This window comes from Marmota monax, unplaced genomic scaffold (genome assembly GCF_021218885.2).
Source record: "Marmota monax isolate L192 unplaced genomic scaffold, Marmota_monax_Labrador192_F-V1.1 WCK01_AAM20220418_F8-fsc00205, whole genome shotgun sequence".
Lineage (NCBI taxonomy): Eukaryota > Metazoa > Chordata > Mammalia > Rodentia > Sciuridae > Marmota > Marmota monax.
The window spans coordinates 2558693-2576480 of NW_026692417.1; the positions used below are offsets into that span (position 1 = coordinate 2558693).

General features: G+C 46.9%; 1 protein-coding gene across 1 annotated transcript; it reads right to left on the reverse strand.

Moving 5' to 3' along the window:
- Positions 1–816: 816 nt before the first annotated feature.
- On the reverse strand, positions 817–14679 carry Hrob (homologous recombination factor with OB-fold). Its single transcript, XM_046442896.2, has 10 exons — positions 14409–14679; positions 13372–13422; positions 9846–11033; positions 8266–8349; positions 7190–7330; positions 6497–6605; positions 6223–6308; positions 5714–5836; positions 4113–4233; positions 817–1386 (listed from the first exon to the last, which is right to left on the reverse strand). Exons 1-10 carry the CDS (start codon positions 14619–14621, stop codon positions 1295–1297), a joined length of 2208 nt encoding a protein of 735 aa, XP_046298852.1. The 5' UTR covers positions 14622–14679; the 3' UTR covers positions 817–1294.
- Positions 14680–17788: the final 3109 nt, after the last annotated feature.

A 17788-nucleotide genomic window follows, 5' to 3' on the forward strand; every position in this document is an offset into this window, starting at 1 on the left:
TGATTACAACCCAAAGTATGAAATAAATTCCTGAGTCCATACTGATATAAATGATTGAATAAATGAGGGAGAACAGACAAATTTCCTGTGCAGAAGAATTCAAAATAATATATGAAGCTCTTCTACCTTTAAAGAGGTGGAACAGAACTCCCTCCGCTGAAGTGTGCACTGTGCAGGGCGACTTCCAGCACAACAGGAAGGAGAAGGGAAAAGAGCCACTCAGCAGCGCAGAAGCCTGAACCTTACCCCAGCCAGGTGACCCAGGGCCACACGAACCCTGACAAGATGTTAGGGGAATGGCACCTTATCTCTTTCTTCCTCCCCAAAACCTATATAACCCCAGTCCAATCATGAGAAAAACATCAGACAAATCCTAACAGAGGGCATCCTACACTATGCCCAGCCAGTGCTTCTCAGAACCGTTGAAGTTGTCTAAACAAGGAAAGTCTGAGAAACTGCCACCAATAAGAGAAGCCTAAAGAGACAGTAAGATTAAATGTAATGTGGGATTCTGGATTGGCCTCTGAAACTGTGGAAGGACATGAGGGGAAACTGAGTAAATCTGAAACAAGTATGAAGTGAGTTAGTGATAATGTACTGATATTGGTTCATTAATTATGATAAATGTACCATATTAATGTCAGAGGTGAATAATAGGGGAAATTGGATATAGAGTATATGGAAACTTGCTGAACTATTTTTATAGTAATTCTGTAAGTCTAAAATTTTCTAAAAGAAAAGGTGTTAAAAAAAAACAACAACAACAAAACACACACACACACACACACACACACACAAAAAAAAAAAGAACCAGAGTTGCTTGGCTCTGCCTGAGGCTTCTTATTTCAGAACTAGTACAAAAGCCCACACGACTGCCCCTGCACCTGGGAACCTTGTCTTTGTCATGGTACAGGGCTTCTTAGCACCTCAGCTTCCCTGAGACTGGGGAGTAAAGGGACAAGCAAACTAGGTCTAACATCCCCTCAAGTTCAGCTGAAATGAAAAGATGATACAACTTTCCTGTTGGTGACCAAAGGAATGGAGGGCCAGAGGGCTTGAAAACAGGAAGGCTAAGAGCCAGTCTTTGGCTGAGGTCTGGGATGACAATGCCAAGGACGTCTCAAAGCCGCAGCAGTGCAGAATCTGAGAAGAGGGACTTTTCAGGTGCAGCGTCCAGGTTAGGAGCACCACAGAAGCCCAAGCTTTGGCAAGTTTCCAGTCTTGTGGGCCTTCTTTCCCTTGGATGTGACCAGACATACCCAGAGCCTTGCCTGGGAGCTTAGAGGCTGCTTGCTCATGGTGGGTGCCCTGCCTTGGGGCAGTCCCAACTGCTGGTCCCACAGAAGAAGTCCTCAGGGAGCTCACTCAGAAGTCCATCCAAGTCATCTGCAGGGGTAAGGAAGGCAGCCTCAGTGACAACATTAAGGTTCTGCTTGCCTGGGGTCTAAAGTACCTATCCTTCAGGAGGGACAGGGCCTGGCCAGACAGAGAGGTAGCTCCTCCCAGTCAGTGGTGCCCATGCCAGTGGGCCTGAGACTGACCTGACTTCCATCTCCTTCCACTCCCCAAGTACACATGCACAGCAAAAGGCAGGGCATATGCCTGGGCTGTTCTGGTAAGAAAGGGGGTCCCCCTGGGCTCAGTGGTTCCTCTCCTTTCATCCAGAGGCACAGCACCAAGCAGGAAGGCTTCTGAGGTTCCCTATGTGACTCTCTCATTGGATAGCAGAAGGAAGATGCAAAAGCCACTGGATATATTCAAAATCACAAAGCTCATTAATCTGGTACCTCTTCTAATGGTTGGAGAGAGCATCACCCCCTTCCCCAAAATTCCTGTGTGGGAGTAGGGAATGAAAGTAACCATTCCTGCCAGGTAAGGTGGCACATGCCTGTAATCCCAGTTACTTGGGAGGCTAAGTCAGGAGGATCATAAATTCAAGACCATAAATTCAGCAACTTAGTGAGACTCCATCTCAAAATAAAAAATAGAGATGGGGTTGTAACCCAGTAGAAAAGAGCCTTTGGGTTCAATTCCTTGTATCATACAATTAAAATATTGTTACCGACCACAGTTCTCAGATAATGTATGCTTAAGTCCAAGAATCTGGAAACAGAGCCAACCTTGTAAACCCCTCCTCGCTACCCTTTTTTTTTTTTTTTTAGATATTGGGGATTAAACCCAGAGGCTCTTTACCACTGAGTTACATTCTTTTTACTTTTGGAGACAAGTTCTTACTAAGTTGCTCAGGCTGTTCTCAAACTTGCAATCCTCCTGACTCAGCCTCTTGAGTAACTGGATTCCAGGCATGCAGTAATCTTTTCTTTTTTGGTACCAGGGATTGAACTCAGGGCACTCAACCACTAAGCCACATCCCCAGCCCTATTTTATATTTTATTTAGAGACAGGGTCTCACTGAGTTGCTTAGTGCCTTGTCATTGCCAAGGCTGGCTTTGAACTTGCAATCCTCCTGCCTCAGCTTCCTAAGCTGCTGGGATTACAGGTGTGCACCTCCACGCCCAGCCTGCAGTAATCTTTATCAACCTTCTTTTTGTTAATAAGAGCAGCTAATAACTTACTGAGTACTTTCTCTGTGTATCAGTAACCTTTCATTAGGGCATCTCATGGTGGTTCTGTGATAAACCCCACTTCACCTGAGAGAACAGGATATAAAGAGGTAAAACAAGTTTCCCAAGGTGAGCATACTCTGCTTCCAAGTGATACCAGAACCACTATTGGTAATCCTTCCTGAGTAGGAACAGGAAGCCCTAGGAGTTAAGTCAGACTGTTCGTATGCTACACCTAAGAGCCTAGTTCCAAGTCTAGCAAGAGCACTCATGCAGACTGCTGCTGTGTATTAAAGGAAGTAGTTACTTTGGGAAGCATTCAAAATTTATTTAAGGTGATTAGCACTGTACTTAAGGAATCGCTCTGCATTAGCAACCACTATTTATTTTGGTACTAGGGATTGAACTCAGGGATGTTTTACCACTGAGCTTCATCCCCAGTCCTTTTTCTTTTTTGAGACAAGGTCTTCCAAAGTGCTAAGGGTCTCACTAAGTTGCTGAGGCTAGATTTGAACCTGTGATCCTCCTCTCTCTCAGCCTCGTGAGTCACTGAGATAACAGGCATATGCCATCACACCTGGCAAACAACATTATTAAGATGATTGGGCTTATCATCAAGCTTACTTATAAAGAGAGAGCACAAGATTCCAGACAATGCAAGAGCCCAGCATAGGGAGATATTCTTTCACAGAATATAAATAAATGGGTTTTAGTCTATCCATTGGCATATTGTGAATTGTTAATGTGAGACAACTACCCATAATCTCATGAACTTTGGGCTCAGACAGGACTGAATTTCTGGAATCAAAAAGCTAAGGAAGCACCAGGCTCGGTGGCACACGCCTGTAACTCAGCAGCAGGGAAGGCTGAGGCAGGAGAATTGCAAGTTTAAAGCCAGCCTCAGCAAAAAGCAAGGTGCTAAGCAACTCAGGGAGACCCTGTCTCTAAATAAAATACAAAATAGGGCTAGGGATGTGGCTCAGTGGTCGAGTGCCCCTGAGTTCAATTCCCAATACCTAAAAAAAAAAGCCTAAGGAAGCAACTCGGGACTCTGTTTCACTGGGTGATGCAGCCTCCTGGGGCCTGCCCACAACAGGTCTGCATCTGGGCCTCTCTAGTTTGTATCCTGGGCCCCCACGTAAGTACATGGAGATGTGATTTCTCAGCACCCTCTAGTGGGCCTTTGAGCTTAGTCAGAATGGGGAAATCTGCCTCTATGGTCTGGTCATCAGCCCACAGAGGAATCAAAATGTGGCACAAAGATAGTGCCTGTCCATCTGGACAGAAGATGGTAGTGCATCCTGAGGTGAAAAGCACATGGCCTGGAGGCAGGGGAGACATGTGGATCACACTTTACATGGCCCCATCACACTGTCAACTAGTTTGTGGACTATAGCCTTGACAAACAAGATACCATATTTGATTTCTATAAAATTATACGAGGTCCAGAGACTCATAGGAGAAGGAACAAAATGTAGCCAGGAGGATTCTGGCCCAGTTATGCCAGAGCAAAGAGATTTTCCTGATCCTGACAACTGACTGTCTTACCTGTTTCTGGAAGTTCTTCCTCAGGGGACACCCCTGCCACTGGGTTCTGTGCTGTTCTGAGATCTTCCCTGGGCTTTGCGGCCACATCATGCTGGAAGCCATCATGGAAGCTTCCTGGATCCTGGGGACAGAGGAGCTGGTCACCAATACCCATGACCCTGAAATCCCTCCAGATGGTACCAACTCTACCCAGATGACCTTAAAGGGCCTGGTGGGGGGCTTAGGAAAGAAACATAATGGAGGAGTATGGCAGGGGCTGGGGTCACCCATGCCCAGGCTGGGGAAGGGAATTGAAAAACCAAACACCCAAACCAGCAGACAATTAAAACAAAACAAACCATTAGGGGTGAGTTTCTTTTCTAATTTTGTTGATATCTAGTGTTCTAGGGAATCTATATAAGTGGAGCAGTGAGTAAAGAGGCCACTCAGAAATATGTTGAAGAGTTAGCCTGAGATTAAATATGAGCTGTTAATAATCTCCAAACTCGCTAGTATATGGACAGGTAATTAAAACTGGCACTTAAATTGTTAACTATGGTTAGCCCTAGGGGATGAAAAGTGGAAGAAGATGACTTTCATTCTTTGCTTTTCTATACCATTACAATGAGTATGATGATTAGAAATTTAAAAGAAAAATAAGGATTATTTTTAGAAGTGGGGTGATTTTAAGAGAATGTGAGGGACTGGGGTTGTGGCTCAGCAGTAGAGTGCTCGCCTAGCATGTGCGAGGCACTGGGTTTGATCCTCAGCACCACATAAAAATAAACAAATAAAGGTATTGTGTCCATCTTCAACTAAAAATAAAAGAATGTGGAGGTGTTAAGGGGAAAAAATAAAGGAACTATAAGTAGAAAAATTAGAGCTAATGGCTTAAGTGGACTATATGTTATCAAGTCTAAAACTCTTGTACTGTAGATGAAGCAATGGCAGGGTAGGAGAAGGGACTTGCCCAAGGTCACAGCGGAAATTATCAGCAGAACTGGGACAAGACTCAAGTCTCCCGCCCTATTGGGCCAGGATCCCAAGAAGGGTGCAGACAACTAAACAAGCCTGGCTCTGCACTCTCACCTTGGAGAGGAGCTGCCTAGAAAGCCATCACCTCAGAGACAGTGAAGCCACCTTGGTTCCTAGAGGAGCGCTCCCAGTGCTTTGGGTAGTGTCTGCCTGACTCAGCAAAGGCAAAGGCCGGAGGGAAGACAGAGCAAGAGCTAGTCACCCGAAGGTCCACTGTGGCTTGCTGTTCTTTGCAGATACCCACCCCACAGCAGATCTGACCCTTAGTCATTTTCTGTCACCATCCCTGGTGAGCCCTCACCTTGGTTAGTTCTCAAATGACTGCTATCCTCTCAGATGTTCAAGCCTGCCATCAGACACTCAGGGATCACCAAGAAGCCAACTGTGCCTCTAGGTACTGTTACTAACCTGTCTAGCAGGTGGCTAGACCAGGAACAGGAGGAGATAGTTCTGTCCCCAAATGTACCTTTTGGCCTCAGGGCAACTGTCCCCTTCACACCTCTGCTTCTCAGGGGGGAGGAAAGAAGAACCGAGAAGATCCAGGCAGAAGGAACCCTCTGTGAGTTCATCCATCCTGCTCCTCTTACCTTGGAGAAAGGCTGAGATGGCTTGAGGTTCCCGTCCCCAGAATCTGGGCTATATATATGGACCAGGTTGTTGGGTGTCACGTTGAGATAGTGATTTCGGAGTGAAGGAGAAAACACTCCAATCTGGAATTGAGGAAGGGGAAGGTCAGTGACCTGAAGGAGAACTGGGTGCTGTCAGATGGCCACCTGGTACTCGCCTGTTGCCTGTTAAGAGTCTTCTGCATCAGCATCACACAAATCACTCCTGTCCCAGCCTTGGTACCAAGTAGAACCCTTACCACATCTTTCCCCTCAACCCTCCATATCCATCCATCTCCAAGGAACAGGAGCAGCTCAAGGGCCTCAGGCCTGCCCTCAGCTTTAGCAAGCCAGGGCCTACCAATAGTCCAGTCCCTCCTTGCTTGGGCATAAGGAGGGAGGCAGCCAGCCAGGAAAGAACACAGGAAACCTGAGGGTTCTCTCCAGGGTGGGAGGGGTGGAGGGCTAGCCCCCAATTAGAGCTCCCATACCTGCTTCAGCAACAGCACTGAGCCAGGCTTCAGCTCATTCTGGCGTGTCTCCAGCAGTACCCTGTGCACGGTCCCTTGCATTTCTCCTGCAAATACCATATGGCCCATCAGTCTCAGGATCAAGGGCAATACAGCAACTGGTTTGAGTCCTGGCTGGGAAGTGGGGTTCTCATTGCCTCAATGTTTCTGCCTGCAAATGGAGGGAGTGATTTCTCCTCCTCTCTTGACCTCAACCGAGGCCACAACAAGACATTCCCAGAACCTAACTCCTTACCTGTAGGGTCCTTGAAAACCACACTGGCGTCCATTGTACTCCGAGTCAGGGATTTGATCATCACTGCCATGTTGGGGACCTTGTTCCTGGGGAGCTGCTTCAAGGCTGCCTACTTACAGAGAGAGGCATTCACAGAGCTGATCAGGGCTTACCTGCACCTTCCCAAGTCCCCAAGTGTGCTGGGGGTAACCAGGGACTGGTGATGATCTTCCGTCATGGAGGGCAAAGGGGGCAATTGGAAGGGCATATCTTATCTTCTCTGGCAGGCCTGAAGCTGGCAGTCCTTCATGTCTCTCCCCTGCCTCCTTTCTTTTGTGTACATGTATTTATATAGCACTCCATCATGGTGGACATGGGAAAGGATATAGCATATACATGTACTAACATGTATCTCCACGTGGCCCTTGATGGCTGGGGAGCTCTGAGGGTAGCACTGTGCTTAACTCCATCCAGTGCCTAGAAGTGCAGAGGCATACCCAGAGCCTGCTCTCCTTGTGCCCAATACTGTGGATGACAGTGAATAGGGAGGCCAGCGAAGATACAACCAAAGGAAATTCACTCATGCTGCTCCTCAGGGATAGGCCTGGGGTAACAGGAAGCAGATAACCCCCTCTTACGGTGGACTAGGGCAGTAGATTGTTGAAAGGGAGAAAAATGGTCTTCTCATTGGGTCTCAGTGCTCAGAGTCCTTACCTTCCGCAGTACCATGATGATGCTATAGGTACAAAGGAAGCAGGTTGGGTCTCTCTCATCCAGGCCCAGAGAAGATTTCATGGTCAGCCAGGGCCCTCGCTCAAAATCCTCCTCCACTGATGACTGGGAACTAACAACAACCTGGTATAGAGTAGAGTGGGAGCCTGCGTTAATAGGTTTCTCTTCCTACAGACCCTTGACTGAGACAGGATGAATGGTGGGAGACAAAGGGTAAGTCTCTAGGAAAAACCATAGCATGGTAGTCACAGTCTCCCAATTATCTCCAAGGTCAGAAAAGGTTATGTGAAATCTTGCTGCATATCACATTTTTCACTAAGCATCTACAACAAAGGTGCTTTTTAAAAAAAATCAAATCTTGACTTTAATTACATTGAAGCAATAGATTAACCATGCTTGTCTCTTGTGGTACTAATTTGGGGTAGGGATCCCCCATATATGTATATAGGATTCCAGGAGTGTCTTTGCCATTTTGAATTCTGTAATCTTATTTTGTCTCTGGCTTTAACCATTAGCCTTATTATATTAATAACTGATTTTAATTCAGATGACTATTGCCTGGTTTGGATCTGAAATGGACTGGCAAATCTGGGGAACTGCAGCAAAGAGAAGAAATACTTCAGAGAATTAAAAGCAAAAGTGGGCCCAGGGGTAGAGTAGGCCAACAAGAACTCCAGAGAGGAGAAAAGCTGTTCTCACACATCAAGAGAGACCCCCTTGGAGGCAAGATGAAGGCAGATTCTCCCCTGCACAGTTCCCAGAAACCTCAGAGAAAAGGTTCCCAAAGCACAGTCTCATAATATGTATTACACTCTCTTTCCCTGGGGGAAGATGGAGCTAGCTGGGCCTTTATTTCTTAGATAGGAAAGAAGGCTAGACCCATGGCATTGGTTAATGGCTGGCTGGCATCAGGACAGGCCTTATTTTATGCCAGTAAAAACATCACCTCCTCCAGCTGCCTTCTCAGCAGCATTTAATTCCCAACTCCCCCAATATGCAGGGACACCCCATACTCTCAATGATGCCCAGGAAGTTAACATTTACATGGAATAAGTTACCTCTGTCCGGAATTTAGCCAGAGCACCATGAGCTGGAGTCTGGGGTGTGGAAACCATGATTTCCTCCAGATTCTTCCCACTATGCTAAGAGGAGAGAAAGAAGAGAAGGTGAGAGCAAGCTCAGCAGCTGTTATTTACAAGTACAGCGTCTTGTCTGGATTACATAATGAGTTCAGGAAACTATCAGGGACAATTAACACATATTACATCCCTCCTAACGCAGTCTCAAGAGCCTTACTAGCAGCTCAAAAAAGACACTTTGGGGATCGTTTTAGGAATGTGAGGAAGCTGGAGCTGGCTCAGGAGCAAAACCCAGGGCTGCCCAAAGGGGGCAGTGACCCAAATAGAGGGGCCAGTGAGGAGTTAAGGGACAGTTTTCCCCAGGTCCCTTCTCAGGAACCTAACCCTTTCCTCTAGGGAGATCCAGCCCAGAAGGAACATGGACAGCCTCCCTGGTTTCTCTTGAAGTGTTGTGGAAGAGAAAGTTACAAGCAGAAACTGTTTCAAAACACCCAAGGAAAGGAGCTGGGTACAGTGGCACAGGCCTGTAATCCCAGTGGCTCAGGAGACTGAGGTAGGAGGATCGAGAGTTCAAAGCAGCCTCAGCTACTTAGTGAGACCCTAAAGCAATTCAGTGAGACACTATCTACTGCTTAAATCCAAACTTTCAGCAGAGGTGTCTTCCCTCCAGCCCTGACTTCCTCATATTGACCCCCCGCAACAGCCACAGTTACCTGTTCTGTGGATCTCTGAGAGCACCTGCTTTTGGGCATCTGTGCTTTGCACTGGCTCCTCCCTCTTCCCTCCTCCTGTCTTCCCGCACTGGACTGTCCTCCCCTCCCCCATACCTCTTTACCTCCTTCTCATCAACCCAAAGCCACCCAGCAAGCCCAAGGTAAGCTATGTCTCCCCAGCAGCCAGGGAATGACTCTTACACTGGGCTCTTTGTGCCTAATTATTTGTTCACAACTGTTTCTTCTACACTGTAAGCTCCTTAGGACAGAAATTGTTCCTCTTTATTTTTTTTTAATATTTATTTTTTAGTTGTACACAATATCTTTATTTGTTTATTTATTTTTTATGTGGTACTGGGGATCGAACCCAGGGTCTTGCACGAGCTAGGCAAGTGCTGTACCACTGAGCCACAACCCCAGCCCCCTCTTTAATCTTTGTATTTTCAGTTCAAAGCAAATTGCCCAATATCTACTCCTCAGCAAATATGAACAAATGAACCTCCCTGCCCTAGTAGTAGGAAAACAAACATGAAAACCAGGAAGTTCTCAGAGCCTTATGCACACCTCTTCCCTGGGTGAATTTTCTAGCATTCTTCCTTCCCACTTCTTTTTTTGCCTGGAACCTGGGCCTCACAAATGCTAGGCAAGCGCTCTACCACTGAACCACATCAACAGGCCCCTTCCCACTTTTTTTGACTTCTTCCACAATTTTACAAATGCTGCCTATCTTCACTTCCTTCCTCCTTGCCCTTCAGGAGAAAGATGTTCTAGGGTTGGATAGGGGACAGTGCTGGACTATTGCTTTTCTCCCTTATCTCTGCTGTCTTAGAGAACCAGGTCACTCACCTGGTGAGGTAGGAGTCCTGCTGGGCCAGGGAAGCGGCGCATTTTGGCTCGGGTGGAGGGGCGAGTGGGCTTCTGGGGAGTCCGGTTGGCAGCAGTGACCAGCTGCACCAGGTGGTTGGTGACTATGGGGGTCTGCAGAGCTGCCTGGGGAACCTTTTGGGAGGAATGGGGACCTTTTGGGTTACTGACAGGAGACTCAACAGAAGACACTGGGGCTCGGGATTGCAAGGGATCCCAAGGAGAGACCACAGAGCTGGTCTTCGAGGGAGTAGACCTGGAGTTGGGAGTTCGAGGTCTAGGAAAATGAGGTTTGCCACTTAACCAGGCACTGGGAGACTGAAATGGCTGACCAGGCAAACGATTTTGAGGGCTGCTCTGAAGAGGTCTTCCAGCAACTTGGAGAGGCTGGGGTATGGGAACAGGGGGGGTTTGGGGACAGATTTCCCAGTGGGGTTGCTGAGTAGGAACTGCTAAAGCAGTTGGCATAGGAATGTTGCCTGCAGCACCAGGTTTCATGCAGGGCCGTGGAGTCCTACAGTGGGAAACAGGCTCTAGAGGCTCATCCAGGGCTGACATGAAACCTGTTTTGTGGGTGGCAGACATGGGCCCCTGCTGGCAAGATCCACTCAGATCAGCTACCCGGGCCTTTTTAGCCAAGATTGTGTCCTCCTGGTGTTGGGCAGGTGAGATTTGCGTGGCCTCACTGCTAACACCAAGTTCCAGCTCCATGCTAGCTGCCTCCAGCTCCATGCTTGCCAGGACTTTATCAAATTCGTCTTGTTCAGGCCCCTCAAAACCACCCAATCCCTGCTGTTGGCTCTCAAAGGTGAGGAGGGGGCGGGAGGCTGAGGACTGGGGTCTTGCTGACTCTTGGAGCACTTCTGGCAGTGTCATTCTTTTCTGATTGCCAGTCCAGCTGCTGGAAGCTGAGGCAGGGCTTGTGGGGACAGTTTCTGTAGAAGGTGGATCCCTGATGGCTCTGGGCATGCTGGAGGTTGGGAGGCAGAGTCCCAGGGTTGGCAATCTCAAAGCCTCTGAAGAAGCAGTGGGATGTAATGGTAGTGACTTTGAGGACTGCCCCTGCACAGTCTCCTGTGGCTTGGAAGAAACAGGTCGTAGGCGCCCAGCATTCACAGGTAGTGAGCCAGCAAATTGGTTCTCTGCATCCTCCACAGCAGATAAGAAATCCTACAAAGAAGCAGAGACAGTAGATCTTTGCATCTGGAAATTTTTATTTTTGTTAATGTTTTGGAAAAATTTTTTAAAAAGCTCTACTTTTACTGTGCAGGCATGTAGTACATATGTGTGTGTGCTTGCAAGTGGGAAAACAAGGTGTAAAAGACAACAGGGATGTCTCTCACCAATTGCTTATAACCTTGCCCATGAGCCTACCACCAGGCTTCTATCAGAAACATTCTAAGGCTAAGTCTGCAAGTAGTTTGTCTCTTTCTTCAATCTCTAGATTAGGCGCAGAAAAGCAGAAACAAATGTCCCAGAGAACTAGGGAGTCAAAGGACTCACCCAAGGACATGCACCTTTCTCAAGAAAACTAGCTTTCTGGTGTCCAATCAATGCAATAGGGAGCTATACACACACACACACACACACACACACACACACACACACCACATCAGTCTTTAGTAAGCCAGAGAACCCCTGGATCCAGCAAAATAGGTGGAAGTTAAATATAGCTTTTCAGGCAAGTTAAATTAAGTATGGATTCCAGTTGGGAAGCAAGGTGAGATTGACACCTTCAAGAGCAAAAGACCTGTTCTGAGGGTGTTTTTGAGTCAGAACTGCTGATTTAACTGACAGAAAGGTCCCCTCCACCTACACCCCTGCTGCCACACTATATTGTCTGGGCTAAAGAAAGTTTTGTTTTTTTTTTTTTTTTTACCTGCTTTGTATATTATCAAGAGTCCCATACTCTAGCAGGAATACTTTAGGATTTAGCAATAATAATATTGATTAGCATTATAGAAGTAATAAAACCCCAATGACCTGGATATTGATGGATTCCTTTTTTCCCAAAGAGCTCACTCTCAAATATGTCATGTGTCTTAGGAAGAGGGAAAGGGACTGGTCTGCCATTTTCAAAGAACAGAAACTTGAACAGTCCCTTAATTCCATTACCTGTTAAGACCCAAGAGGGTCGCCTTTTCAGCCTGTAATCACACATCTCCAAAGCTGAAAGACAAGGACTCATCTCCTTGACAAAGCTAGTAATTTTTAATTATTTGTAAAAACAAAAATTAAGTTCCAGGGCTGGGGATATAGCTCAGTTGGTAGAGTGCTTGCCTCTACAAACAAGGCCCTGGGTTCAATTCCCAGCATCACAAAAAAAAAAAAAAAAAAATTAAGTTCCCCATGTAATAACAAAAACTAACATTTTCAACCTCACTGTTCTAGGTACCATGTATGTATTTTACTACAATTTTCCCAGATGGACACAGTGGTGCAGAATTTACCACCATACCAGGGACAAGTTCAACATCTGAACATAATGGAATTTGGGGGAAAAGCACTGGGAGACAAAAAGTAGTTTTTATTGGTGTTAAGGGTGTGCATCAGCAGTAGAGGCATGCTGAGTATGCACAAGGCTCTGGGTTTGATTCTAAACACCCCCCACAAAAAAAAGGTAATTATTGAATGGCTTGTCTTTGGAAAATAGAAAAATTCTATTCTGTAAATGTATTTTAGTAGGTTCCATGTCCATTAGATTGGTATCAAAAGGCTGAGTCCTCATCCTGGCTATTTGTGCTATATTGTCAGGCAGGCAAGTTAAACTTACCTCTTTGGGCTTTACTCATTTAAATCCTCCTCTTTCTAAAAAGGATCCGAGGTGGTAATTTCTAGCCTCCTGGATGAGGTTATATCCATTGGTTCTAAATGTGAAGACAGCTACAGAGACCATTAGTTCAGAGGTCTCTGGCTGTACTTCAGAAACACCCCTGCCAGCACCAGAAATTCTGACTTAATTGGCATGTGGTAGGGCCTAGATAAAGGTGATTCTAATACCCTGGCTTTAGATCTAGTCGAATTCCTCAGCTTCAGGAGAATGAGTGGGAAGGGAATAAGATCTGAGGCAGAAGAATGCCCCTTATATTGTAGAACAGAAAGCGGAAGCAATTTGCCCTGGTTCACATGGACGGCTGGTGACCACAAACCAAAAGCCATCTAGTAACTGTACTGTCTCCTACACTATTTATTTAGGCTCTCCAAAAACCTTCTTCCCACCTCCAGTATGCTATCATGAAAGTGAATTAAATCATGTACACGACAGAGCTTCTGAGAAAAAGGCCCTAATAACTTAGAGATAGGACAATTAAGCAACTCATCTCTGGTTTTTTTGTTTGTTGCTAAGACAGCTAAGTAGGTTGTTTACATTTCTTATCATTTCAATGTTTTCCATAGATAAAAAAGATATACATATCAATGGAAAGGAGGCTGCAGCAGGCTGCTCCAAAATGTTCTGGACCTGGATGTTTATATCCTTTGCCATCTCTGATTACCAACACTTCCTTACCTCATCTTCAAACTCCTCTTCCACAGTAAACAGCTTCCGCAAACTGCATGCCTGAAAGGAAAACAAAGCAATTGAGGCTGGAGGAGAAATGCCATTTGCAAGTACATTCTGTCCTCATTGCTTCTTCGCTAGTGCTGGGGGAGGAATAAGGGATGAGGAGAGAAAAAATGGGATTCAGTTGAAGATTTAAATGACTTAAAAATCTTTTCTTGTAATAGAATCCACTCAGATCCATCTGTGTTAGTCCCTGAAAGAGGGGCAAAGAGAAGGCTGCCAAGGGGAACGAAAGCAGTTCTTCAGAATCAGCCCTGTGCTGTGATGGGGGTGCAGCTCAGTGGGAGAGTGCTTGTCTGGTATGCCTGAGGCCCTGGGTTCATCCCTAGTACAACACTGTGGGAAGTGAGGATCAGCACTGTGTACACAAACCTGAGGATTTTGCAACAACCCCAAAGTCTGTCAAACATAAGAATCTACCATAAATCCAAACATGCTGGGCACAATGGTCTGGTGTCTGAGACTCAAGCCAAGAATTTTCTTCCACCTAATCCAGCGCCCAAAAGCTAGGCTCCCAGAAGTGTGGGGTGCCCCCGTCCATGGTTCCTACTTTCTAGCCAGCAGGGATGCTGTGGCTAGTTCCAGATGCGTTTCAAGCCAGGGGTTGTGCCAGATCCCAGATGCCAGAGAATCAAGAGCTATCTATGCTGATCTCGCCTTCCCTGGGATCAAGGGTCAGAGTGCAGGGAGGGCGAAAGCAGAGAGGGGAGGGATGGATCCAAGAGATAGGCGTTTGAGAGCACTGGGAAGGATGAACAATTCTCCAAAAAGAGAAGGAAGGCAACAGGAGGGAAACAGGACCAGCGTGGAGCAGGGGAATGTGCTTTCCCAGGGATTCCAGCGCGTCCGGCCAAACCCAGACTAGAACCCTGAGTCCCACCCAGACCCAGGCCCTGAATCCCCAGCGGCTGAGGACCTGGAACCACCAGGTTCCGGGAGCTGGGACCGCAGCTGGAGGACCCCTAGCGTGGGCGCGGCATTACCATGGCTCCAGCGGGTGGGCTCCGGAGGGTGGATCGGCCCGGCCCACCCAGATTCGGTGGTGGGGGGGGTCGCCTCGGCCTCAACCCAGATGGAAGTGGCGGACGCTGGGCGATGATACCGGAGTGCAGGAATAGAGGGAAGCGTCTTTCCAACTCCCGAGCAGGCTGAGGAAGGGTCTCTAGGAGGCGGGGGGCCGAGGCTCCCGGACGCATTCAAAGCCGCCGCCACACCAGCGTCTCCGCCCTTTTAAAGGGGAGGGTCTGTTTCTATCCCGCCGACATAAAGGCCTTCACCCTCTCGCCCTTCCGCCTCAGCCTTAAAGGGGAAATGAATGAGGTCTCGGTCGCCCCCCTGCGGCTCCTCGGACCTAGTAGGCTGGTTCAACTAGTTTAGGGGAGACCAAGCAAGATTGAAGAATTTTGGGTCCTTGATGCCCAGTCCTGCTCCCGCACCTCTGTGTTTAAGCACACTAGGAACTGGGTATGGAAGCGTGACTTCATCCTCACCAGTACCCACCGGGTCGGTTCGTGTCTTTGTGCATCTGTCCATCCGTCGATGCATGCCACACATGTTATCCAGCCCATGCTCTTGGTCTGGGTCTTTTTATTCTTCATGTTTCAGATTAGATTCAGATCTTCCCTGTCATTTTCTCTCTCACGTAACATCCCTTTCCCCATCACAACACTTTATTTACTTCTCAGCACTTTTCATAATTTATGTTTGTTATGGTTAATATCTTTATTCATATCTTCCTAACTAGAATAAATAGGCTTCCTGGGGGTGGGGATCGACCTTGTTTACCTTGTCCAGCTTTGTATCCCCAAGCACCCAGCTTGGTGCTCAACAGTTATTGAATGAATGACTTAATGACTACTGTGCAATGGGACAGTGCTGACACTGGGGATAGAGAAATCAAGTTCATAACTAGACAGGGAGACAAAGGCCAGTTCTCTTTGGTTATTGACCCTCGGTCCTACCTCATTTTCCTTTCTTGCTTATCACTAGAACAGCAGCTTGTGCCACACAGTTTTGAAGACAACAAGCAGGAGGAAGGTAGGCAACTCCAATGATATGATTGGAGCCATCCCGGAATCTTCCCCAGGGTGGCCTGGTCTGACCTTACTTCAGGATGGCCTGTGGCTTCCATCAGAGCTGTGAGTGGTCCAGTTTACCTGTCTTACATAGGAATGGAGACCAGAATGACAACAGGAAAGGAAACCTCAACTGCCAACTCTCCTCTAAGTTAGGGATTCTCTTAAGGCCTCTCTGCTTCCCTTGAGGTTTCTAAGCTGGGAGACAAAACCCCAACCCTCCCAGGCTTCTTCTTTTCACAGGAATACCAAGAACAGCTCATCCTGCCCAGCTGTGGATCATCCTAGAGATCCAGTTACAAGGTTCTTGGAGATCTGGGCTGTCTCCTTTAGAGGGATCACAGAGCACAAAAGATCAAGAAGAATAACAAAAACTTCTGTATGCACCATAATTTATAGCTTAAAATTTAACATTTGTTCATTTTGTCTTCATAAAGATTATATGAAGGGCAAAGGACAGGTATTTACAGATTGGGAAAATGAGGACCAGAGGGGAAAAGGGCTTCATCAAGGTCAGGCAATGACTTAATTACTTAATAGTGGATCATCTGCTTAGAAATCTTTCCTTTCTTTCTTTTTGGTACCATGGATTGAACCCAGGTGTGATTAACCACTGAGACACATTCCTACCCCCTTTTTGTTTTATTTTTGAGACAGAGTCTTGCTGAGTTACTTAGTTGCTGAAGCTGGCTTTGAACTTGCAATCCTCCTGCCTCAGCCTCCTGAGCTGCTGGCATTACAGGTGTGTGCCGCCATGCCCAGCTTCTGCTTAGAAAAGTGTTTCCCTCCATTACCTTTCTTTTTGCAGTTGCTGTTGTTTACGGTACTGGAAATTGAATCCAGGAGTGCTCTACCACTGATCTACATCCCCAGCCTGTTGTATTTTTAAGATTTATTTTTAGTTGTCAATGGACCTTTATTCTTATTTATTTATATGTGGTGCTGAAAATCAAACCCAGGGCCTCACACATGCTAGGCAAGCGCTCTATCACTGAACCACATCCTCCCTTTTTAATTTCTTAAGACAGCAATTTAGCCAAGATTAGCCTCAAACTTGTGATCCTCTTGTCTCAGCCTCCTGAGTGGCTGAGATTACAAGCATGGCACAGGTTACTCTGCCCAGCTTGTTTTATTTTTTTAAGATGGGTGTTGTGTTGCAGGCTAGTCTCAAACTCATGCGCTGGAGTGATATTCCTGCCTTGGCCTCCCAAGTATCTGTAACTATAGATGTGTGGCTCCTCCTCTTCCCTCTCCTCCCTCCCCCTCCTCCTCCTCCTCTGCCCCCTCCTCCTCCGCTTCCCCCTCCTCCTTCCCCCCTCCTCCTCCTCCTCCTCCTCTTCCTCCTTCCCCCCTCCTCCCCTTCCTCCTTCCCCCTCTTCCCCACCCCCTCCTCCTTTTTCCCAGTGTTGGGGATTGAACACCAGGGCTTTGTCCTGTACTACTGAGCTACAAACTTAGCCCCTCTGTTTTTTTTTTTCTGTGTGTGTGTGTGTGTGTGTGTGACATTGGAACCCAGGGCCTTATGCATGCTAAGCAAGCATTCTACCAATGAACTACAACTCCAGCCCTAGCTGGAACATTTTAGAGAGAGGCTGGCAGGATGCAGTGAGTAGGTTGTCTGTGACTGTAGAGTTGGGAAGGACCCCCATGCTGAAGGTCCCTCTAAATCAAATGCCTGTCATCTCAGAGTAAAGGAAAAGACTGAGTCTCCAAGTGATTGGGCCTGGATCCTAGGACCTCTTTTTCCTCTTAGAAAAGGGATTATTTAGCTTCACTTTTTTTTTTTTTTTTTTTTTTTTTTTTTTACTTTTGGTACTGGGAATTTAACCCAGGGGTGCTTAACCACTGAGCCTTTTAATTTTTTATTTAGAGGCAGGGTCTTGCTGAGTTGCTTAGGGTCTCACTAAGTTTCTGAGGTTGGCTTTGAACTCATGATCCTCCTCAGCCTCCCAAGCTGCTGGGATTAAAGGCATGCACCACCATGCCCAGCATGGCTTCACTCTTTAATAAATAGGTTTAAGGATAATGGAAACTCAGACCTAAAAGGAAGGAATGAGTTCAGAGAACCAAGAAAAATGGGCGCAGAGACACCACCAGATCTCCAGCTGTGAAGTGGGGTACAAGAGTGAGTAATCGAGGAGGGGTCCTAATAGCACTGTGATTAAACTCATAACAATAATAGCCAATACTTCCTGAGCACTTTCTGGGTGCCAGATACTGTTCCAGGGTCAAGGTCCTGCCCAGGCTCACATAGCTAATTGATGGTAGAGCTGGGTGGTAGAGCTGGT